This window comes from Carcharodon carcharias, chromosome 9 (assembly GCF_017639515.1).
Source record: "Carcharodon carcharias isolate sCarCar2 chromosome 9, sCarCar2.pri, whole genome shotgun sequence".
NCBI lineage: Eukaryota > Metazoa > Chordata > Chondrichthyes > Lamniformes > Lamnidae > Carcharodon > Carcharodon carcharias.
Window position 1 is genome coordinate 104435535 of NC_054475.1, and position 24916 is coordinate 104460450.

General features: G+C 41.0%; 1 protein-coding gene across 3 annotated transcripts in view; it reads left to right on the forward strand.

Moving 5' to 3' along the window:
• The window catches only part of hdac8 (histone deacetylase 8), an 80864-nt gene that overhangs the window by 42938 nt on the left and 13010 nt on the right, over window positions 1–24916 (forward strand). The window contains exons 6-9 of one of the 3 annotated variants that reach the window (XM_041195785.1): window positions 2973–3050; window positions 3142–3250; window positions 17371–17543; window positions 18588–18682. In XM_041195785.1, coding sequence (XP_041051719.1) covers window positions 2973–3050; window positions 3142–3250; window positions 17371–17543; window positions 18588–18682 — 455 coding nt within the window. Of the gene's footprint in view, window positions 1–2972; window positions 3051–3141; window positions 3251–17370; window positions 17544–18583; window positions 18683–24916 lie in introns of those variants that run through there. The other 2 variants (XM_041195787.1, XM_041195788.1) reach the window with 2 other exon arrangements.

Below are 24916 nucleotides of genomic sequence, written 5' to 3' on the forward strand. Positions count from 1 at the left end.
ATGTAAAAATGTGATAGAGTGATGATTACAAAGTATGAGGATGAAGGGAGAGAGCTTAAAATATGAATGATTTAAACCTTGGAGGGAGAGAGGGAGATTTGCAAAATTAATTTATTCATTGGCTTGCATGTGCAACCCAGATTATTGCCTTCAGGCATTGTGAGCGATACATTGGTTCAGTCAAATAGATGCACAGTGCATTTAAAGATATAAACATATTTGTAATAAATACCGGAATTTTCTCAAATGGACCCAATTTTATCATTTTCCTTTCCAGTTTCCCAACCCTGATTCTAGCTTGATCTATGAACATATCAGAAGAATTTTGTTAGAAACCTGCAATATACAGTGTTGCATTTTTCTAAAAAATAACTTAAAAAACCCATGTTGGAATTGTGGCATTTTTTTGCAATGTACTCCCTCGAGTCCCTAATGAGATTGGTGATCATCTGTCAGTTTGAAATAAATTAGATTTTTAAATAATTTAGAAAGAAATGCACTTTAAAAAATGTAATTCACCAGTGAAATGGTGTCATGATTTATAGCAGTTGGAAAGTTTATCAAGAATTCTCAAGTGCACCTGGTTACAATTAGTAGAACTGCTGCTTTTAATCCTGATGAATTGAATAACTAGTTTTCAACTAAGGGTTCAGATGAGGGCAAATTTTATAAATCTAAAGAGAAATGTCAAGGCCATTGGGTAGTGTAGCCATTTGGGTAAAGTTAAGAATTGTGTAACAGGAATGGACAAAAAAATTATGTTAGTACACTATTGAATAAGATCAAATCAAGTAAAATGTTAAAATTAATAGCACCTTATTTAAATGCATGAAGCATTCATAACTAAGTAAATGAAATAGTAGTATGAATAGAAATAAATGGGTTTGATCGAAGAGTCATTACAGACTCATGGTTCTGTGGTGACTAGGGTTGGGAACTAAATGTTCCTAGGGTAGTTAATATTTTGAAAAGCAGACAAATAGAAAATGAAAAGGTAGGATAGTCATGTTAATAATGAATGACATAAGGACATTAATGAGGAAAGATCTTGGCTGGGAAGAGCAGGAAGTAGAATCAGTATCGGTGGAGATAAGAAACGAGGGGCAACAAACAATGGTGATAGTAGCCGATGGGTCCTCCAGCAGTATGGGTGAGAAATAATAACTTGTAACAAAGGTAATGTAATAATCACGGTGGGAGGGGGGGTGGTTAGTTTTAAATCTTCATATAAATTGGATACATCAAATTGATGAAAGTGAATCTTCATATAACCTGGATGAGTCAAATTGGTGAAAGTAGTTTGGAAGATGAGTTTATGGATTGCACTCAAGACAGTTCCTAGAAGAACACAGTGTGGAACCAACCAGAGAAGTCGCTATATTAAATCTTGTCTTGTGTAATGAGATGGGGTTGCTGAATAATCTCATGGTAAGGAAACTCTGAGGAAGAGTGATTATAACGTGATAGGATTGCACATTGAATTCAAGAGGGACGTACTTAAGCCCAAAAATGGAGTGTTAAACTTAAGCAAAGTCAATTACATAGGAATAAGGGGCAATTTGGCTAAGTAGATTGGAGAATTAGATTAAAAGCTATGATAGTAGATAAGCAATAGTGAACATTTAAAGAAATAATTCATAATTCTCAACAAATATATATTCTATTGAGCAATAAAAGCGATACAGGAAAAGTGATCCATCTGAGGTGAACAATAGTATTAGTTTAAAGAAGAGGCTTTTAATGCTGTCAAGAAGAGTAGTAAGCCTGAGGATTGGGAGAGTACAAGAAAGCAGCAAAGGATGACAAAAATTGATGAAGAAGGAGGATATAGAATATGAGAGTAAGCTAGCAAGAATTATAAAAACAGATTATATGTTACAGTTCTGAGGTTTAGAGGATTATATTTAGGGACTGTAACTTTAAATTTAGGGTAAATGAAAAGGGGTTGTGTGACTTGTTCTGTAGTCTGCTGGATGCTCAGCCTGGTGGATTGATTGTTAGAGATCAAAGAAAGGCTTAGATTGTTGAACTGAGAAGAAGGTGCACGGTATTTATGCTTGGAGACAATGACAACAATCTGTTGAGTACACTATGAGTAGATGCAAAGTCTCCCAAAGTCCCAGAAAGGTGTTGAATGCATTGGGTTAATACTCCATAATAATGGTGAGTGCTAATAGCCTCAATTGTTACTCTTACACCAAAAAACATTGAATTACTCCTTAATTTGCTATTTAAAAACAACTTTGTGAACTCTGCAAGACCTGTTGCAAGCCATTAACCCTGTTGACACTGTCATAAGTTAACACTGTCAGTCCTACATGCTGTATCATGATTTGCATCTTGAAGCATTATTAGAAATGTCCATGTGTAAAACCTGAAGGTGCTGGGGCACACTATGATATTTAAAAGTTCTCCCTTTCTCTGACCTTAATGCGATGATGTCTTATGTAGGCAAATGGGATGTTTGCTATCCTTTATGATAATATTTGGTTTGCTGGTTCAACTTCCTTTTTTAATCTTGAAGAATTGTCTCTCTTTGTTTTAGTGTTGTTACACAACACAAATTCTTGATCAAGATAGTGCGTTAGTGACCTTTTCCCAAATCTTCAACAATGCCAGTGTAAAAACAGTTTATAGAAAGTGCTGGGCAATGCCCTGAAGTCAGTATTGTGCTGATTTTTCTCCTCCTCTGTCAGAGAAAGATCTGGCCTCCCTCAGCACATCTTTGTGGCATTATGGCTGAGATGTGCATGTTACTTTGTGAACAAAAGCTGGAAAGAAAACCTGACGGCCTACAACTCGTTAGTGTAACACATGAGAAGGACAGTATGTTAATAGTCATTTTTGAGACAGTTTGAAAAGTTTAGTTTGCATTTATGAAATTAAGCAGCCTTTTGTTACAGTCAATGGGACATACTGACTTTACTGGTCCAATCAGTGGTGTTCTTTGTCTTATTTTTCCTTGTCTCCAGGTGTAGAAGATGCATTCAGTTTTACATCAAAAGTAATGACTGTATCTTTCCACAAGTATTCACCTGGATTCTTCCCAGGTAGGTCTGCTGTCACTTTAGTCCTCCTTCTGGATTGCAGTATTGGTTCAGACTTTTCCTTTTTTATGATTTCTTGTGGTTATTTCCCAAGGGACAGGTGATGTGACAGATATTGGAATGGGGAAAGGAAGATATTACACCGTGAATGTCCCATTACAAGATGGTATTCAAGATGACCTATACTACCAAATATGTGAAAGGTAGGAACTACTATAAAATTCAGTCAGATCCTAATCAATTCGGAATTACTTTCTTGTAAACCATTATGCCTGAATTGGTGTTTCCCTAAATTTCATCTACCGCATACAAGTGGGTTTTCTGCCTGTAACTCACCACATACAAAAATGAATTCCTGATATCTTCTGCATTGACACAGGGCATGTATCAAATTTAGGGTCAGCTGTTTTCCAGCAAGGGAAGAAGGATCGTAAGGCAATTTTCTCCAGATAATGATAAGCAATTACTAGATATCTATGAGATTTAGGAAAAGACAATCTTGTGACCTCTTGGTGATCTTGCCAATTGATCTTGATTTCTGAGCAGTTGTGTGCTGTGCATTCATGATCACTTGGAACTGCACTAAGAATGCCCAGCCTCATTTTCTTTGCCATCCTTATAGCCAGTGGATAGAGAAGACTTTAACATTTTATTAATCTGGGCTGGATTTTAACTTTGGCTGCAGAGGTGAATAGACAATATACTAACATTGCACAAACCTTTATCCCACTTATTCAGTCTTGATGACTGCATTGATGAAGTCATAAGGACCATTTGAAAGGTGGAGCAGTCAGATCATTCCTTCATTGATTTGAAATGAATGGATTTGTCATTGTTGATTTAACAAGACAAAATCTTTTATAACACCATCAGGTTGTATCCTAACAACCTAAATTCATCAGTTCCCTACCATTGATAACATTCAGGCTTTGCTGTGGTCGGGAACTAAATCAACTTTATTTTATTCAAGTCCGGCTTTGGTAACGTGATTGCGAAGATCAGGATATTGAATGATCAGTTTTTAAACTTATGATGTGGTGACAGTATAGGCAGGAGATTTCTTTTATAAGCACTCCATTGCATCAAAATATATTGAAGCTTGGTGAGGGTTGGGGCCTAGCACCAGTGACTTGATTTTACCAGCCCTCCAGGAAAAGGCTGGGAAGCATGGAAATGGCGAGGAAAGGCAAGGTATGAGTGCCCGTCGTCTTTCTGCACCATTCCATTTCACCAGCGGTGGGGTAGGTGGAGGACAGCTATCCAGCTCAGAAGCTAATTAAGCCACTTAAATGGCAAATTGCGGGCCTCTTCCTGCGCCACTGGTATTTTACCAGTGGCTGGTGGGCCCTCCACCATGTAGGAAAACAACATGTTGAACCCTGGTAGCCTCCCTGTGAGCTTGGTGGGTGGGAAGGGGCGCACCTATTCAGGTACTGTGACCCTTGGAAGGATCCCCCCAGTAGTAATAGCTGCCCTGCGGCAACCATACACCATCTCGCCAAGGCCTGCCTGACTGACCCTGGGGCCCTTGCAGGTCCCTACTCCACACTCTGTCAGGAGCAACAACCCGGCCGATTTTACCTGGACTGGCCAATTAGTGGCCACATGCACACTCATTGTTCAATAGGGGGCCATCCAGAGCTGAAGGAGCTGCAGCCTGCCTTTGCCAGTAAGGGTACCTCTATTTGGAGGTGCGCTCTCAGGGCTTTTAAAAGTTTTGAAATAAAAAATGGCCACAGCTGCAGGACTACCATTATGGACAAAGAGGCTGCGTCCAGGTGACTGCCTTGCTCCTGACACTGTGGGAGTCCAGTAGGTTGACTGGAAAATTCCAGCTAACCTTTGATCAATGGCCTTAACTGGCTTTTCAATAACCCTAACAAGCTACTGCTGCTTGCCTTCCTGAAAATGGCTTTTGGGTGGGGGGACGGGGGAAAGGTGGGATGATGGCTGATGGCATGAAATTAAGTACCCATATGCCTGAGTTCCCACCCCCATTGGCCTCCAAATATGCTGCCCTTCATATCTGAACTATACGTCAAGAAATTCCATCAAAAGGTTACATGCAATTTCCAACATTTTAAAAAATATTATTTTTTCCCCTTCCTTTCCTTTAGACCTTCCTCTAGGCCACACCAAATCACTAGTGGACAGGCGGCTTTTTCACCAGGCCTCTACCAATGTTACTAGCTGGATGCTAAACAGAGTGTGAGAACAAAGCACTTTGACATTTCTCCTTCCAAATGTAGAAACAGCTTAACTTCTGTTTGATAACTATTATTGGCACAGTTGAGATCAGGAACTTGCTAAGTGGGGAACAACAAGCAGAGTCCTGCCACTTCATGATATGGTATGTTGATGCACCAGCAGTGTCTTGCTTTTTCCTGTTCAAGTTCCACAAGGCAATTGTTTTTCATTATGAAGTTTTGGTGCGTTAATTGGTGTTTCCAAATTCTAATCAACACTCTGAAATTATCATCAAGATCTAACTGTGTTGCAAGCAATGTCAAACCTCCAGCTGAAAGTATTTATGTTTGTCATAGTAACGCAAATGTACTAACCAAAAGCCCAGCACAAATAAACTGAATTGTTTTTATGCATGCTAATTTGTGGGATACAGATTTTTTCCATGGACAACTTGACCTATATAACTTGAAACATCATTGTTCAGAATTTGTGGCTGGAATGAATTATTGAATATTTTCTGCACCCTGCAAACCAATACCCTGTATCAACCATTTATTTGCAAACCTGGAAATTTAGACAATAGAAATGAGATTTTTTTTTTTGCAAAACTTATATTGATTTTTCATTGACAAATAGCTAAACATTATAAAAGGACACAGTTCATTGTTCATTATTCATTGTCTTACAGTTTCAAATAGTTAAGTCTCTGTTGTAATTCTGAAATGTTGACTATTTACCATTGACAACCAAAAATTAGAGTTGAATTGGACTCGTTTGCACCTGTTTTTGGGCATGACAAGACCTCTCAGGGTTTCAAAGTGCACATGCACACTTCTGAGGTGATAAAAGGGTCAGCACGCATGTACTTCGCATCTGCTGGAAGTATGCAGAATGGGAGGATCGTGCCATTTTAGAGCTACACGTTCCAGCTGATGTCCTCTCTTAACCTCGGTTTACTGAACATGAAGTAGAAAGAAAAATTCCCTCCCACAGCCCCCAACTGCAACCAGAGCTTTTTTAACTTAGATGTTAGTTGCTGTGTTTATTTCTTCAGGCTGCTGCTTCAATTCTACACATTTTTGTTGCTTTTCAGAGTTGTTTCAAATTTCCGATGTCTACAGGGAGTGTTGTGGCAGGTGATGAAATAGTACTTACTGACTTCAAGGGTTGGATTTTGAGACCCCTGGGGGGCAGGTTGGGGCACCATGCCATCGACATCATTCCCAGCACCTTCCTGCTCATGACACTACAGTTTTACCAGTTTTGTGGGAAGCGTCAGGAGTAGGGTTGCAAATTGCAATTTAATGCAGTCCTGGAGGTTTCATCACATGACTTGCCCCCACACTCTAGCCATTAGTCAGCTATCACATCCATCCTTGTGTCACACTGCCTTGCTATGCCAACTGGAAAGCAAAAAGACTCAATTGGATGATGCTTGATTCTCAGCCAAGCAGCTTTTTTCAATATTTTCATATCTGGTAAAGAGAAAAGTTCAAAGAGAATGACAAAACAATATCTTGATGATTTTCTCCAGGGCCATACGCAGCAGTGCTGGAGATGGATCTTCAATTCCTGGAGTCTCCTGGCCAATCCTGGAAGATTGGCAACCCTAGTTGGGAGGCTTAGCTGCCCGCCCATGGGCAATTTGAATCCCTTAAGTGGCTTATTAATGGCTACGTAAAGACCTGCCGCCATTGAGATTTTACCCACAGTGATGGGAGGCAGGCATCAAGCAAACAGACTGACAGGTTTCATGGCAGGCTGATGGCCAATTGGATGGGAGGGATGGGGACATGTCTGTGCACTCTGCACCCATTGGAGGAATCCCAGAATATCTCTCTCCCCCATCCTCAGCTGCAGTCCCAGCAGACCACCGCACCCAGTAGAGCTGCTGGCATCAGAGAGGATTTGATTGGCCAGCAGCTCTCGGAGGTGGGACTTCCTTCCCAGTTGGGGTGGAAGACCTGCCTCAAGCTCATTGACAGCCCGATGGCAGAATTATTACCTACAGCTGCTAAAAGAAAAATGGGGCAGTGGTTATAATCTGAAATTGTTGAACTCACTGCTGAGCCTGGAGGCCTGTAAAGTGCCTATCAATAGATGAGGTGCTGTTCCTCGAAATTAAGTCATGCTTCATTGCAATAGTGTAGGAGGTCGAGGTTAGAGTGGGAGTGAAGTGGAGAATTAAAATGACAGGCGACTAGAAACTTGGAATCACACATTTGGACTGAATGGAGGTGTTCCACAAAACGATCACCAAATCTGCCTTTGATCTCCCCAATGTAGTGGAGACTGTCTTATGAGCAGCAAATACAATATTCTGGGGCTTTAAGAGATCTGAGATGCTACATAAGATCTATGAGAGGCACTGTAGAAGATCAAGAAGAATCAAAAATGTAGAGTGATGCAGAGATCGGAAGCAAGTTGAAAGAAGTAAGAGTAACATTCAGAGCCAGAAACAAAGTGAGGATCAAAGTTACGGATGAGGTGGGATGGGAAAATAAATAAAACTGCTTAATATCATCATTGATTAGAATACCTAGTGGATCAAACCCATGTTCTGGTACAAAAAGATGTATAGACAGCCCATAATTATGCCTATAAAACTTGTTGAGCACTTGTGAAAGGAGCATAATTTCAGAAAACTAGAACCTGGGTGAAATGAATGAGAGTGCAGCTATTGATTAAGCTACATTAACAGACACTGCTGAACCACCTGAAGATAAATAGTGTGAATAATATTTACTCAAAGTTGTTAATGTGTACATAGTCTTGTAAAGTATGCTCTTTAAGCAAACCTCATTTCATGGCTCCTCTTCTGAGATTTGTGTTCATTAACTTTACGATATGAATGCCTAGGGATACTTTGCGATGAGGGATCTCGTTGCAAGTGTCTCTGGGTCTCATTGTTGCTATAGCTAGGGTTACTGCTTGGAGATCTCGGGAATTTTTTTAAAAAGGTCTGTATTAATTCAAAAAATGATTTACTCACTATCAAGGATAAAGCCTAGAAATTACTACTGGCAATACTGTATGGTAGTCTTCTATCTTTTACTTTAATGGAGACATTGACCATCTAAAGTATTTAACAATCATTGTGATTATATGCCAGTATTGCAAATCATAATTTGTAGCTTGACCAACCAAGAGATTTTAGATGAAAACTAAAGCAATTGCAATCACCCTTTGAATAGATTTATCCTATTGACAGTAATAATGAATAATGTATGTTAGAAGAGATTTCCTTTACTTTTATCACCATAACACAGTGAATGGAGGGTTTCACCATAACACAGTGACTGGAGGATTGCATAGAAAAGCATTTTAAATCAGCCTTTCTTGAATGTATATTTTCAATTTAAAGCAAAGCTGTGAATAGTTTAGCATTATTTAAAAGTTTCCGTAGTGACCCACTTGAATTTCTATTTCTTCAATGCCTATTTTATATCAGCCATTAGATGTTAGCGTGTTACTGTTGCGTGAAGTCAACCACGATAAGTGTTGCAGAATCTCGTACACTGACTTGGCACAAAACTGTACCCATTCAGGAACTATTTACACCTCAAGTTTGAAGGTGCTGCAATATTAACATAATGGATGTAGTCAATGAGCAACACTATAAGTGGGATCAGTATGCCAAATTTAGTTGAATTCAGTAATTATTTGTATTAACCAATTGCAAGAATGTAGCCCTTTCTAAAGTGAGTGTTATCAGTCAAACAAAGCAGTCTTGGCAATTTAGTGTATGTTTTGAAATTTTGGGAATGTCACCATCTGTAACTCTTATTGAACTGCAGAAGCCTCCTGTCAAATATTGAAACGTTAAAAAGAATAATGAGCATCAATATCTCTTTTGTTCATTTTCGTAAATTTTTAAGTATTTTTGTTTAAGGTAATGAATGATGATGATTCTCTGGCCTGTTGGGAGTCACTGAGCTTAACAATGTAGTAAACTGAAATAATAAGTAAACATCTGCCACAATAAACAGGACTGAATCAAATTAGAGCTTCTGAGATTGCTGTCAGGATCAGGAAGGGTGCGGATCTGTGTTTGTACTTGCCAGCCGAGCCACCAATTCAGTTAAGTAGGTGTGAGGTTGAACCTTGGAAGGGTCATTCAGACTGATTGTAGGAGTATTTGCAAATTGTCATTATACTCTTGAGCATGTCTAAGGCAAATTCAGTCCATCTCTTTAATCCATTGTCCAATCAGTGATGCTGCTGCTGCAGTAACATTCGTTGAATGCCTGCCTCCTGATCTGAAGCTTTTATTCTGAATAACCTCTGGCTTCACCCTTGCTAATAAGTAACTTCTAGGCCCTTATACATAATGAAAGGTGGGTGTTAAATGTGAACAATCAGTTTCATCTGTGTTCCAACCTGCAGCATACAGAACAGCAAGTGAAGAATCCTGGTAAGATACTATATAAATTAAATCATTCTAGTGTGACAGGAACCAGAATGTTGAATTCCTTCACTGGATTTCGGAGAATTATAAATATAATCAAATATCCCAAGTTGATTGGGAATTAAGTCCTTAACTAAATGAAGCTTCTTCTAAAATCCATCTCCAGAATTATATTGCAGACAGTTTGGGTTTGACCCAATGTAAGTGGACATCTCGTACACTACAAATTGCGGACAAAAAAATCATTTTAATGATGGTTGATGCTTCACAAAATTAACATTGTGTTGCTAAGAGCACCAAAATCCCAGCAAATTTGTACTGGGATGTCAACGTGTATATGAGTGGAGTATTTGTGCAATAGAAAAGACTACTCATCACAGAGGTGATCCTCCTGCTGAGACAATGAGCAGGGCTACCCTCTTGAAATTAAAGACTGCAGTGCAAACTGAAGTGATCAATCTCCACAATGGGAAGAGAGAGAGTGGCAAAGTGCACCTCGTTGCTGGGATGGCAGCTTGAGTAACGCAGTGTGCTAGACAATAACATGTTATATCATAGGAGGTTAAGACATGTATTTGTGGTGGGTTGTCAGTCTCCATTTTAAAAATGTGGAGCAGAGGCCAGGGACTACCACAGATGGAGGAAGAGTTATGGTTGGATTCATCTTGCATGTTAACCAATGTTTTAGTGAAATTAATGGCGACCATGGATGGTGTATAGAATGGGGAGACCAAATAACAGAATTGGAGAAATTAATTTCAAATTGACAGCGTTATCCACACAAACCAAGAAAAGTAAGCAGTAATTCCAACATGTTTTGTCCCACCTCCAGAACTTTGAAATGTACGAAATGAAAATTCTTGAGGTACATTTCCCAATCAGTTCCATCCAACAAATGAGCATAAACTGATCATAATCAATTACAAATTAGGCAAAAATATTTAGCAACCAGTCAAACATTGTGACAGGGTTTTTCAATGGCACAATGAGCAGGAAAATTCATGCACATGAGCCAAAATGAAATCGCAAATGCACTTACTGAAAATACAAAGTCTGAGTTTACACTTTCTGTTTCCCGTGACCACAAGAACTGTGTGCAGCATGCAGATTTGTGAAGATAGGAATCATCGAATCGAGCTGAAAAAAAGTCTTGAATGGATAGAAAGATGAGTGAGGTTAAAATTTATGGGATTAGAAAGAACATTTGGTCTTTCCCCAGAATGGTAGTTGGTGTTTTTCTTTATTCAATTTTTTTTTAAAAAAGAACATTTTCTAAGAACTTTTCAGTATCAGTTCAGAGTTGCCTGTGCTTTACAATTTAATCTGTGGGGTCTCTCATGCTTTAGAATTATGCACAAACCTGGTTCTCCTCTATCTCTCAACCTAATCTGCTCCCAACATAGCATGCTTTTGTTTTCAAATATTTTTGTATCAGTTATCGATGGTAAAGTAATGCAGTCATTGCAGAAGATGCATCATTTTAGCCTATCGCAACAGAAATGACATTCTGGTGAATGTAGAAATAATAGAAAAATCCGATGAGAGATAGAAACCTGTTCTCTGTTATCCTCTGGGATCATCTCTGAAATTCAGTTTGAAAACATGGGCTGAGATTTTAATTTATCAAAACCCATCCACTTACACGCAGTTAAAATCAGGCTTGTGCACTCTAATAGTAAATTTTGCTTTAGCGCTTAACTTAGATGCCTTGGATAGTAATATGTTGTTAACTTCAGGCAGTATTCAATATTGTGAGGTTTGTGGAGGTATTGTTTTTTTAAAAATCTCTATCCCCACCACCATTCCCCCCCTGCGCCGCCCCAAATCTCCTGGCCATACTGCCCTTCTTCTTGGTTATTCTGCCATTGTACTGTGGCTGTCAAGGCAGATGTAGGTCTTCCCTTAGTCCTTTCTCAATATTGCTTTGAAACCAAATGCTAGGAACTAAGTCAGAACACCAAGGAACAACTGGGCCCAATCTCAGTTTTATCCCCCTCTTCTGGCCTAAGGCTGGAAAACCACATCCTGTGACTCCCATCATACAAGCATTCACACCATTGCCAATCAGCAACAGGACACTACTCTAATAATCAAATTGAATTGCAGAATCTAACAATTATTTAGCTCCACTTGCTTGGGGAGGGTGTATTAGTTTTATTTAAATGGTCAGTGTTAATGTTGTCATCAAGTAAACTGGGTTAGAGGAGCTACTGCATCAAATGAATATGTATTAAACAATTGACCTGCTTTTCTGCTGTTAATCCCATTCCATTGCATTGATATTGAGTTGAACTTTGTTAGGATGGCCCCGACAGCTGGCTGGAAAGTTGGGAACAACCATGCCTGAGGAGTATCTGGGAACCCTGACTAGATTCTGTGGCATTCAGGCAATCAATTGCCTTGAGTCATGGCCCCTGTCCCTTTAATAGATGATATCCCACCTCCAAGAGCTGCTGGCCAGTCAGAGGCTAGGCAGCACTTCACCCACATCAGTGTTGGCAACTGGTGGAACTGCACCCAGCCCAGAGCAACATCATGGATGCTACCCAGAACCAAGGTAAGTGGGGCCCGGATCGCCGGAGCCAGTCAGGAAGGTTCTGGTGAGATGGGAAGTGGTGGGTGAGCATTTCATCAGAGGTTGCCCTTGTTGCTGGGAAGGGACCCTCTGTGGGCCACAGAGTGATTAGGAGAGCCTCTTTCCTGAGCCTGCAGGGATGCCCCTGGATCTTTGTGGATGTTTGCCCCCACATGGCAGAGGCCTCCTTTCCTTTTCCCTCCCCTCCCCCCCCATTTAAGGGCCTCAATTCACAGAATCTCACAGTGCAGAAGAGGCCCTTCGGCCCATCGAGTCTGCACCGACACGTGATAAACACCTGACCTACCTACCTAATCCCATTTACCAGCACTTGGCCCATAGCCTTGAATGTTATGACGTGCCAAGTGCTCATCCAGGTACTTTTTAAAGGATGTGAGGCAACCCACCTCCACCACCCTCCCCAGCAGCACATTCCAGACCATCACCACACCCTGGGTAAAAAAGTTTTTCCTCACATCCCCCCTAAATCTCCTGCCCCTCACCTTGAACTTGTGTCCCCTCAGGACTGACCCTTCAACCAAGGGGAACAGCTGCTCCCTATCTACCATGTCCATGCCCCTCATAATCTTGTACACTTCAATCAGGTCGCTTCTCAGTCTTCTCTGCTCCAACGAAAACAACCCAAGTCTATCCAACCTCTCTTCATAACTTAAATGTTTCATCCCAGGCAACGTCCTGATGAATATCCTCTGCACCCCATCCAGTGCAATCACATCCTTCCCTTAATGTGGCGACCAGAACTGCACACAGTACTCCAGCCATGGCCTCACCAAGGTTCTATACAACTCCAACATGACCTCCCTACTTTTGTAATCTATGCCTCGAATGATAAAGGCAAGTGTCCCATATGCCTTTTTCACTACCCCACTAATATGCCCCTCTGCCTTCAGCGATCTATGGACACACGAAAAGTCCCTTTGCTCCTCAGGACGTCCTAGTGTCATGCCGTTCATTGAATACTTCCTTGTCAAATTACTCCTTCCAAAGTGTATCACCTCACATTTTTCAGGGTTAAATTCCATCTGCCACTTATCTGCCCAATTGACCATCTTGTCTATATCTTCCTGTAACCCAAGACACTGAACCTCACTGTTAACCACCTGGCCAATCTTTGTGTCATCCACAAACTTACTAATCCTATCCCTTACATAGATGACTATGTAATTCATAGAAATGACGAATAATAGGGGACCTAGCACAGATCCCTGTGGTACACCGCTGGACACTGGCTTCCAGTCACGAAAGCAGCCTTCTGTCATCACCCTCTGTTTCCTACAACTAAGCCAATTTTGAATCCACCTTATCAAATTACCCTTTATCCCGTGTGCCATTGCCTTCTTTATAAGTCTCCCATATGGGACCTTGTCAAAGGCTTTGCTGAAATCCATATAAACTACATCAACTACACTACCCTCATCTACACACCTGGTCACCCCCTCAAAAAATTCAATCAAATTTGTTAGGCATGACCTCCCTCTGACAAATCTTGCCTCTCCAAGTGGAGAGAGATTCTCTCCTTCAAAATTTTCTCCAATATTTTCCCTACCACTGACGTGAGACTCACTGGTCTGTAGTTCCCTGGCTTATCTCTATAACCGTTCTTAAATAGCGGAACCACATTAGCTGTTCTCCAGTCCTCTGGCACCTCCCCCGTGGCCAGAGAGGAATTAAAAATTTGGACCAGAGCCCCTGCGAGCTCCTCCCTTGCCTCTCTCAGCAGCCTGGGACTCAAATCATCCGGACCTGGAGACTTGTCCACTTTTAAGCCTGCCAACACCTCCAATACCTTGTCACTCACTACATCAATTTGCTCAAGAACCTTGCAGTCTCTCTCCCCAAGTTCCATACCTTCACCCTCATTCTCTTGGGTGAAGACAGATGTGAAGTATTCGTTCAACACTCTACTGATGTCCTCTGGCTCCACCCATAGATTGCCCCCTTGGTCCCTTATGGGCCCTATTTTTTCCCTGGTTATCCTCTTCCTATTGATATACTTATCTATATCTTGGAATTTTCCTTACTTTTACCAGCCAGAGCTTTCTCATTTTCTCTTTGCTCTCTGAATTGCTTTCTTAAGCTCCACCCTGCATTTTCTGTACTTCACTAATGACTCCACTGATTTGCTCCCCTTGTACCTGCTAAAAGCCTCTCTTTTCCTTTTCATCGTATCCTGAATATCTCTGGTCATCCATGGTTCTCTGGGCTTGTTACTCCTTCCTATCATCCTAGAGGGAACATGTTGAGCCTGTACCCTCCCCATTTCCTTTTTGAATGCCCCCCCCCCCGCCCCCACACTGCTGTTCTGTAAATTTCCCCACAAGTAGCTGTTCCCAGTCTACCTTGGCCAGATCCTGCCTTATTTTACTAAAATCAGCTCTCCCCCAATCCAAAACATTTTTTTGCAATATGTATATTTCTTCTTCGATAACAAGCTTAAATTGTTGTGATTGCTATCACTAAAATGTTCCCCCACCACCACCTCAGCCACCTGTCCGGCTTCGTTCCCCAGAAATAGGTCCAGCAGTGCGCCGTCTCTTGTTGGACCCTCTACATATTGATCTAAAAAGTCCCCCTGTACACATTTCAAGAGTTCCACTCCATCCAAGCCTTTAGCACTATGTCAATCCCAATTAATGTTGGGCAAGTTGAAATCGCCTAATATAATTACCCTATTGTTATTGTTTTTACACACCTCCACAAATTTTGCACATATTTGCTCTTCAATTTCCCACTGACTATCTGGGGGTCTATAATAAATGCCTAACAATGTGTCTGCCCCTTTTTCACTCCTAAGCTGTACCCACAAAACTTTATTCAATGACCCCTCCAAGATATCATCTATCCTTAATGCAGTAACTGACTCCTTAACTAATAATGCAATGCCTCATCCTCTTTTACCCCCTCCCCTGTCTCACCTGAAGATTCTATGTCCTGGAATGTTGAGCTGCCAATCCTGCCCCTCCCTCAACCACATCTCTGTTATGGCTACTATATCTCAATTCCACGTGTCAATCCTCACCCTTAACTCATCCGTTTACCTGTAATACTCCTGGCATTAAAGTAGAAGCCATCCAGCCTTGCCTTACTCCCTTGAAACTTAATGCAGCTGTACTCCCTCTGACTTGATTGTTTTACTGTATTATGATGTGTCCCCATTCTGCTAACGTTCTGTGTCCCCTTCCCTTGCCGAATTAGTTTAAACTCCTCCCAACAGCAGTAGCAAACCCACCTGCAAGGATGTTAGTCCCGCTCTGGTTTAGATGTAGACCTTGTACAGGTCCCACCTTCCCCAGAAATGGTCCCAGTGATCCAGGAATCTAAAACCCTCCCTCCTGCACCAACTCTTAAGCCACGTTTTCATCTGCGCTATACTCCTATTTCTGTGTTCGCTAGCACGTGGCACTGGGAGTAATCCAGAGATTACAAGAGGCCCTGCTTTTTAGTCTACTGCCTAACTCCCTGAATTCTTGATGCAAGACCTCATCCCTCTTTATACCTATGTCCTCTGGGCAGGGAGGCTGTCTTCGACCTTCCCCACTGCTAATTGAATTCCAAGGCATTGGGAAGATGCCTTCTCCGGCCACCCTGCCTCCCAGTCTGCTCCTGAGGTCCCCGTTAAATTCTGCCCATTGAGTGCACATGTTTTAACAGTGAGTCTTACTGTCAGGTTTGTTTGCTGGGCTCATGGCGAGATCTCTATTTATGGTAATTCAGCATTCCTGCACTTCTCAGCCAGAACCCTGAGTAGGTGATTGAACCTGTACTGATGTTGGTACAGTTGCCTTGAGCTATCAGACTCAGTAATTATTTACAACTAGTACCCTATGTTAATGACCTTGTTTCTTCTGATAATTTAACTGTCACATGGTGTCAGCACAAATAATTGCTTCCAGCCAGTGAAGTTCAAATACAATGTGCACAAACAACAGGATCTTTAAAAATATTTTGATTTCCTATTGACTGGACTCATTCTTGCAGAGTTTCAGTTAGTTGTTAGGAATATTGAGGGTTAAGCCTCAGAAAACGTTTAGCCTTTTTTTGTATCCCAAGAAGAATTTGTTCCAACAAGAGAATTCATAAAGAGAGATGTGTTGTGCTTATTTAATATTGTTTTAATTGTGGTTGTGTAATATAAAACATTGAGATCATTTACAAACAATATCTGTGATGAAAAAATTATGTGGAAGCTGTAAACTATTAGCCGTCAAAGGAGGAGTAGCTGTATTTTACATTGATACTGAGAGGGACCGTAGTAACTCACTCCAGGTGCCAGCCTGGGGATGGTAGGTTTACTCCAGTTAACCATTTAAAGGAAAAAACTCTGACCATCACAAACAAGCATAAACTTTTAACTTTGTTTGATTTTATTTAATTTCTAGATATTCATTTATATTTGTGCAAATTTAGGAATACTGGTTTTGTGAAGATGTTTTTCTATATTGAATAGTTTAATCATGAACAGAACTATTACTTTTTGGATTAATAATGTGTGCATGCAGCTTGTATGATCAGGCAGTTAAACACTGGAAATTTTTAAGGGAAGCACATTTCCCTGAAGGGAATGGCATGAGGGATAAAATCAGATGGAAAATCATCTTTGGGTGCTCTCATGAAATTTCCTATCAGCGAATTCAAAAGTCAAATAGTGGATTACTGGAACAGGCTTTCACACCTTTCTCATGTTTGCATGTAGGATGGCAAGCAATAACTTGAATTCGCCAACAGGAAACTTCATGAGAGCACCCAAAGATGATTTTCCATCTGATTTTATCCCTCATGCCATTCCCTTCAGGGAAATGGGCTTCCCCTAAACATTTCCAGTGTGCCTGATCACACAAGCTGCGTACACACCTAATTAATCCAAAAAGTAATAGTTCTGTTCATGATTAAACTATTCAATATAGAAAAAGTAATGAGTCAATAAAGCATAGTATTGGTATTAGACTGACCTATTTTTGCATTCTTGGGAAGTGGGCACCACCAGCAAGGCCAACATTTATTGCCCATTCCTATATGGTCCTTTGGGAATAGGACTGATGATGAGGAAATTGTTGAATACAGTGATCCTGCGATGCCAAGTGCAGCAAATGTCTGTTATCTAGTAACATCTATTTACTTTGCTTCCTCATTAGTGTGTTAAAAGAGGTGTATGCATCATTCAATCCTGAAGCAGTGGTCTGCCAGCTAGGAGCAGATACTATTGCTGGAGACCCAATGTGCTCCTTTAATATGACACCAGTGGGAGTGGGAAAGTGCCTGCGTTACATTCTGAACTGGGAGCTACCAACTCTGGTCTTAGGAGGAGGTGAGTCCATCTGTCTTTTGTTGCAACATGTTTAATAAATACAGAGGTGATTAATAATTGCAAATAGAGAAGTAACCAGTGAATTGACAAGTTACAACATTAAATGTAAAGAGGAGTTTATTGCTATGTGTTTTAAAAATAGTTTAACATCGTTTTAGTTTTGTTTTAGGAGTTTTTTTATATAAAGCAAGAGCTTCTTAGCAATTGTGTAAATAAATGCATCATATAGTGTGGCACTGAAGTAAACTGGCCACAAGGGTCCAAGATCCATCCCAGATCTGTTAACAGAATGAACACATTTTAGCTGAAGCAATAGTGGAAGCCCTGCAAATTTGATCACTATCCTTGAGTTAGGTGTGTAAAACAACTAGAGTTACCACTCCTTATTCACAGCAGTGGTATCGTTAAGAAGTATATATGGGTGTTGAATTAGGGGAGAGTTTGAGTTCATCAATGTTGCAATCACAGTTCAATTAAATAAAATGATTTTGAGAGTGAGATTAGAAAAAGACAAACTTGGGATCTGAGTTCAAATCCATCCCAGACTGATGGAATGAAACATTCCTTCTCTGTTTGTTGTAAGCATCCTGTACAAAATGAATTTGGGCAGTTTCAGCTCACATTATAATGTTCATGTCCTTAAAGCACCAATTGCCCAGAGTGGCACCAAATTATTGATTTAGCTCAAGGGAAAAGGAAATATTACATTCTAGTAGGCCATGATATAGACTTTGATGAGGCTGTCAATAATGTTAATGAGTCACATTAGTGTTGAGGATCTAGACAGGTACATGTACTCATGCCCCACGTACTAAGGATCAAATGCATTGTGCCAGCTCAGGAAAAATTGTTATTGAAGGAAGATGGAAAGGTGAAATAATTGGAAATCTTCACAAATCATCCGTCACCATAACTTCAACCATCTCCTAAAATATAACAGTGCGGAAGGATAGTTTTAAGATGGGACCATAATAAAGAACATCATCACTGTGCCTTCTGTCAAATAAATTATTTCTGTGTGGTTTGCTTTTCTGGTGGAGACAGGGGGCTATAACCATGCTAACACAGCCCGGTGCTGGACATATCTGACTGCCATTATCCTTGGAAAAACCCTTTCCTCAGAGGTTCCTGATCATGAGGTAAGGCTTCTTTTTCTTGCTATCTGCTGAGTCTTCCGACTAATCAAACCTGGGGCTTTTACTCTGAATATGGTTTTGTAGTCAAGTGACAGCGCAACAATAATGCACTGTCTCTCCGTTTCCCCCAGAATGATGGGCTTGTTCTGAACTGAAAGAAGCTACAACTGTTTGATTCATAGACAAAGCATTTGGTTGTTCTTCAGTCATTACTGAGAGGCCTCCTTTCTGCAAACTTTTAGAGTTTGAATTTTTTTTCAGATTTGGGTAGTATTGTATCCTTTTTAAACATTGCATATTTGTTGTTATCACAGATACATTGATTCCATGCAAATACAATTTAATGCTTATCTTACAGGTTTCTGTTTTTTCCTGAATGATTGTTTCTTAATGTACTGAGCAGGGCTACCTACAGTGCAGAGAAAAAGGAATTAGTTGCCTTGTTTAAAAGGAGCAGATTACCAGGGTGTAGGGTTGCAAGTGACTCTAGTACCACAGTTGGACACGCCAACTCATAATCTTGTATGCCATCTGCATTCGTGGAAACTTTACCTTCCATCAGTGTAGCAAATCTTGTCCAATTACATAATGTTTTTAATATAGTTGTTCAATTGCTGTTCATTAAATGAACATTCTACCATTGCTGGCATAATAATGACCCACCATTAAGTTGTGTATAAGAAGAGCTGTAGATCTTGATCTTTCATGTTCGTGAAAGAATGTCCTGTCAATTCAACAATTACCTAAGTGTAAGACTGAAGATCATGTTTTGAGTTCCAAATACTGGGGCTAAATATTCAAAAGGCAGAATTTAACTAAGTCCAGAATGGGAAAGATTGAAGTCAGCCTTTTGGCCCCTGGGCCAATTGAGGCTTTTAAGTAGCCAATTAAGGGACACCTCGTTGTCACAGGGCATTCTACTAGTGGGGTGGGGGGACCCATACCAGGTAGGCATAACTGGCGGCCTGCCTGTAGGTTCAGAGGTGGGGGTCCCTCTTGATTGGGCACACTGTGCCCCACAGAGGGCTCTTCCAGTAGCAAAGGCCACCCCTGCTATAAAAGCGTCCCTGCTCTACACAACAACCACCTACCCCAGCAGCAAGCCCGCCCCACTCTCCTCTCTTCCTGGCATCCAGGAATGTTTCTGGTCCAGGACCTGCCATAGACCCAACAGTGGCCACTGTTTCTGGTGGCACAGCTGGGACTGAAGAACTGCTGGCAATATGATTGACCGACAGTTCTTGAGGGTGAGCTTTTCGCCTTCAAAAGCCCAGGAATCTGATGGCAGCCAGTTAACTTCATGATGGTGTTATAATTCTAAACCAGACCCCAAGTTTTTGGTAAGATCAGGTTAGTGACCAATAACGTTTTGGTTAAAGTAGACAAAATTTGAGATTCAAGACACTTGCTAAAGAATAAAGCCAAAGCTTTTGAACAAACAGAAATAAACTTTACTATGTAAGGTCAAAAGGATAAAACAATTTACAATATCTATCTTATACTCTAACATTCACGGTTAATATGAGGTGCATGTGAATTAACAGGCAAACTGTGGTCGGACACACCACACTGTTCAGTAAATAGCAAATGCAACCAAGACAGGTCCCCCAGATTTCTCATCAACACGTCAATAAATAGTCAACCAATTTTGATGAAACTTCCTCACAAGGGACTCCAAACTTTTCACTTTCAAAGCCGCTCCAACAACTGCACACCTCCCAGGATTTCAGCCTCGTTCTCCTGGATTTCTGATTCTGCAATTTCAGCTCTTTACTAGCCAACTTACTTCACTGGATTTCATCAAGTTCCAATCTCCTCAGCCACACCTAGCTATAAATGGCTCTCAAGGCTTCTTCTGAGCCCTAACTCTTCCTAGCATAAAGGACACCACCTTCTCAGCTCCCCAGAACTTCTGAGCCCAACTACACAGCGTCAACTAACAGCAATGCTCTTGCTGCCTGGAGCCTGCTAACAGCAAGACCTTTTGAGTATGGCCTTTTCCTCTGCTACAGAACGCACATTTCCCCCAGCAAACACACTCCCAAAACAAAGTAACTCTCTGGGCTGCATTTCTTTGCAAGCAGTGTAGATATCTCGTCTCCAATTCTCCAGCTAAGTAAGCCCACCTGCTGTTTCATGATCTTACCTTTCTAGCTCTTAATTCCTGAAGTCAACATGGCCCCAACCTTTTAAGTGTAATAGCCTTCAAGCTGCTTTAGTTGCATTTATCCCATTTTCGTTAGTTAAACTTTAATATTCCCAGAACAAAAAAAACCTCTAAAATATTACTATGAACCATGAGCTAGGTGTTTATAACTATGGGCATTTAATCCTGTCAGGGCTCCCAGAATTGACAGCATTGGGGTTGCTACCAGCTTTCCAATTGGTGGATGAGACCACCACCATGATCGTTAAATTCAGTCTACTGTTCAGTACATGGTTTATGTTAACGTAGCTGCTGGTGGACAGCATATTGTGTTTAGCTTATGCAGCAAGTTTTATTTTACATTTTTGAGTAATTTCCTCCCACTTTTTAGGTTAATCATCTCCAATTCCATGTACTGTTTCCCAATTGGGAGGAAATAAGAAGAGATTGCTTTTGCATTATTAACTATATCAGTTTTGAATGTTGACTTGTGCTAAATTATATTTTTAAATAGCTAGAAAATGTATCCTCATTTCATTCTTTGTTTAGCATACTTGCTTATTCATTGCTACTTGCTTCATCATTGCTGTACATTTCATTGTCCTTGAAAGTAATTAACTAAAACCTTCAACACATGAGGCAGATCTGAAGTCAGTACTCTAGTTCATTCTATTGCACATAAATGTTAACATTTTTAAGCAACTGGCATGATGGATCCTACAATCCCTCCAGCCTCAATTTAAACTAATACTGCATCTTTTTAGGATAATTTGTGGCAGGTCATTTGGATAAGAAAGAAGTTGTGACTGCCATGCTTTATTTAGAAAGATATCCTCAGCCTGCTGTTGAGAGCTTATTGGTCAAATTAACTGGACACCTCTGTGTGTATCCTAATTAGTTAAATTGTATGTGTCTGGCCTTTGTATATTGAGATTGTTTACATTTGCAGTATCCTTTTGTGTCTCAGTCACTGCTGCTTTGATTTATTTGTTAAGGATGTCTTTTGCCTGGCAGTTTGGACATCAAAGCGAAGGAAGAATTCAAACCAGGCATATGCCCCATATTCTTATTTTTTTCCTGTTTTACTGTGTTACTACGTGTTGAGGCTAATTCCTCGTAAAACTTCCCATCACACACTAGTGTCTGAAACTTACCAAAGCAAGTTGCAAAGGTTTTAGAATTAAAAGCAAAAAACTGCGGATGCTGGAAATCCAAAACAAAAACAAAAATACCTGGAAAAACTCAGCAGGTCTGGCAGCATCTACGGAGAGGAACACAGTTAATGTTTCGAGTGCGAATGACCCTTCAAAAGAACTAAGTAAAAAAGTTTTATTTTACATTTTTGAGTAATTTCCTCCCACTTTTTAGATTAATCATCTCCAATTCCATGTACTGTTTCCCAACTGGGAGGAAATAAGAAGAGATTGCTTTTGCATTATTAACTACATCTGTTTTGATTGTTGACTTGTGTTAAATTATATTTTTTAAATAGCTAGAAAATTACATCGTTCTGTTGAAGGAACATTCAACTCGAAACATTAACTGTGCTCCTCTCCGTAGATGCTGCCAGACCTGCTGAGTTTTTCCAGGTATTTCTGTTTTTGTTAAGGTTTTAGAATTCTCAGTGTTCAATGGAACAGACGACATAATGTTAAGTCCTTTACTTGTTGATGTTTATCTGCTGATTGCTTTTGCTTCTGTATAATTTTACTTGCCATAAATCAAAATTAGCTGTTTAGTCTGAAGTACACAGTCTGCTCATGTAGTTAAAAGCAAAACTAAAAGCAAAAAACTGCAGATGCTGAAAATCCAAAACAAAAACAAAAATACCTGGAAAAACTCAGCAGGTCTGACAGCATCTGCGGAGAGGAACACAGTTAATGTTTCGAGTCCGTATAATTGAAGACTCGAAACGTTAACTGTGTTCCTCTCCGCAGATGCTGTCAGACCTGCCCATATAGTGTTCTTCCATAGATATGAAAATATCCCTGGTGTGCAGTAGGATTATCCATTATTGCTATTGCTTACCCCAATAGCATTAGAGTTCTTCCGAGTAGAAAGAGAAACATCGATCTTAAATGCCATTCATTATCCTATAGCACAGTGCAGGGGAGATGGTGGCATAGTGGTATTGTCGCTGGACCAGTAATCCAGATTCCCAAGATAATGCTCTGGGAGACCTGCATTCGAATGCCACCATGGCAGATAAAAATAAAAATCTGAAACCATTATCGATTGTTGTAAAAACCCATCTGGTCTGGCCTACATGTGTCTCCAGACCCATAGCAATGTGTTTGACTCTTAAACACCCTCCGAAATGGCCTAGCAAGCCACTCCGTTATATCAAACTGCTAAAATGCCTCAAAGGAATGAAATCAGACGGACCATCCAGCATCAACCTAGGCACTGGAAACAACAAGGGCAACTCAGCCCTGTCGACCTTGCAAAGTCGTCCTTACTAACACCTGGGGGCTTATGCCAAAATTGAGCCTGACATAGTCATTGTAACAGAATCATACCTTACAGATCATGTCCCAGACACCACCATCACCATCCTTGGTCTGTCCTGCAGGTGGGACAGAATATATCCAGCAGAGGTGGCGGCACAGTGGTATACAGTCAGGAGGGAGTTGACCTCAGAATCCTCAAAGTCTCATGCCATCAGGCCGATGGCAAGGAAACTTCCTGCTGATTACTGTGTACCACCCACCCAGAGCTGATGAATCAGTACTCCTCCACGTTGAACACCACTTGGAGAGAGCACTGAGTGTGGCAAGGGCACTGAATATACTCTGGTTGCGGGATTTCAACGTCCATCACCAAGAATGGCTCGGCAACACCATAACTGACTGAGCTGGTCAAGTCCTAAAGGACATAGCTGCTAAACTGGGTCTGCGGCAGGTGGTGAGGGAAAAATATACTTGACCTCATCCTCACCAACCTGCCTGCTGCAGATACATCTGTCCATGACAGATCTTTAGAAGTGACTGTCGCACAGTCCTTTTGGAGACAATGTCCCATCTTCACATTGAGGATGTCCTCCATCATGTTGTGTGGCACTACCACCGTGCTAAATGGGATAGATTTTGAACAGATCTAGCAGCTCAAGACTGGGTGACCATGAGGCACTGTGGGCCATCAGCAGCAGCAGAATTGTACTAAACCACAATCTGTAACCTCACGCACCAGCATATCCCCCACTCTACATTACCATCAAGCCAGGGGATCAAGCCTGGACAATCATCAGATCAGACCTCAGCTCTGTAGTCCTGCCACATCCAGTCATGAATGGTGGTGGACAATTAAACAACTCACTGGAGGAGGAGGTTCCACACATATCCCCATCCTCAATGATGGGGGAGCCCAGTACATCAGTGCAAAATATAAAGCTGAAGCATTTGCTACAATCTTCACCAGAAATGCCTAGTGGATGATCCATCTTGGCCTCCTCCAGAGGTCCCCAGAATCACAGATGCCAGCCTTCAGCCAATTCGATTCACTCTACGTGATGTCAAGAATCAGCTGAAGGCATTGGAAACTGTAAAGGCTATGGGCCCTGACAATATACTGGCAATACCACTAAAGACTTGTGCTTCAGAACTTGCCATGCCCCTAGCCAAGCTGTTCCAGTACAGCTACAACACTGGCGTCTACCCAGTAATGTGGAAAATTGCCCAGGTATGTCCTGTACTCAAAAAGCAGGACAAATCCAACCCGCCCAATTACCACCCTATCAGTGTACTGTCAATCATCAGTAAAGTGATGGAAAGAGTCAACAACAGTGCTATTAAGTGGCACTTGCTTAGCAATAACCTGCTTACTGACGCTTAGTTTGGGTTCCACCAGGGTCACTCAAATCCAAACCTCAATATGACCTTGGTTCAAACATGGACAAAAGAGTTGAACACCAGAGGTGAGGCGAGAATGACTGCCCTTGACATCAAGGCTGCATTTGACCAAGTGTGGCATCAAGGAGCCCTAGCAAAACTGGAGTCAACGGGAATAAGGGGCAAAACCCTCTGCTGTTTGGAGTCATACCTAGCACAAAGGAAGATGGTTTTGGTTGCTGGAGATCAGTCATCTCAGCTCCA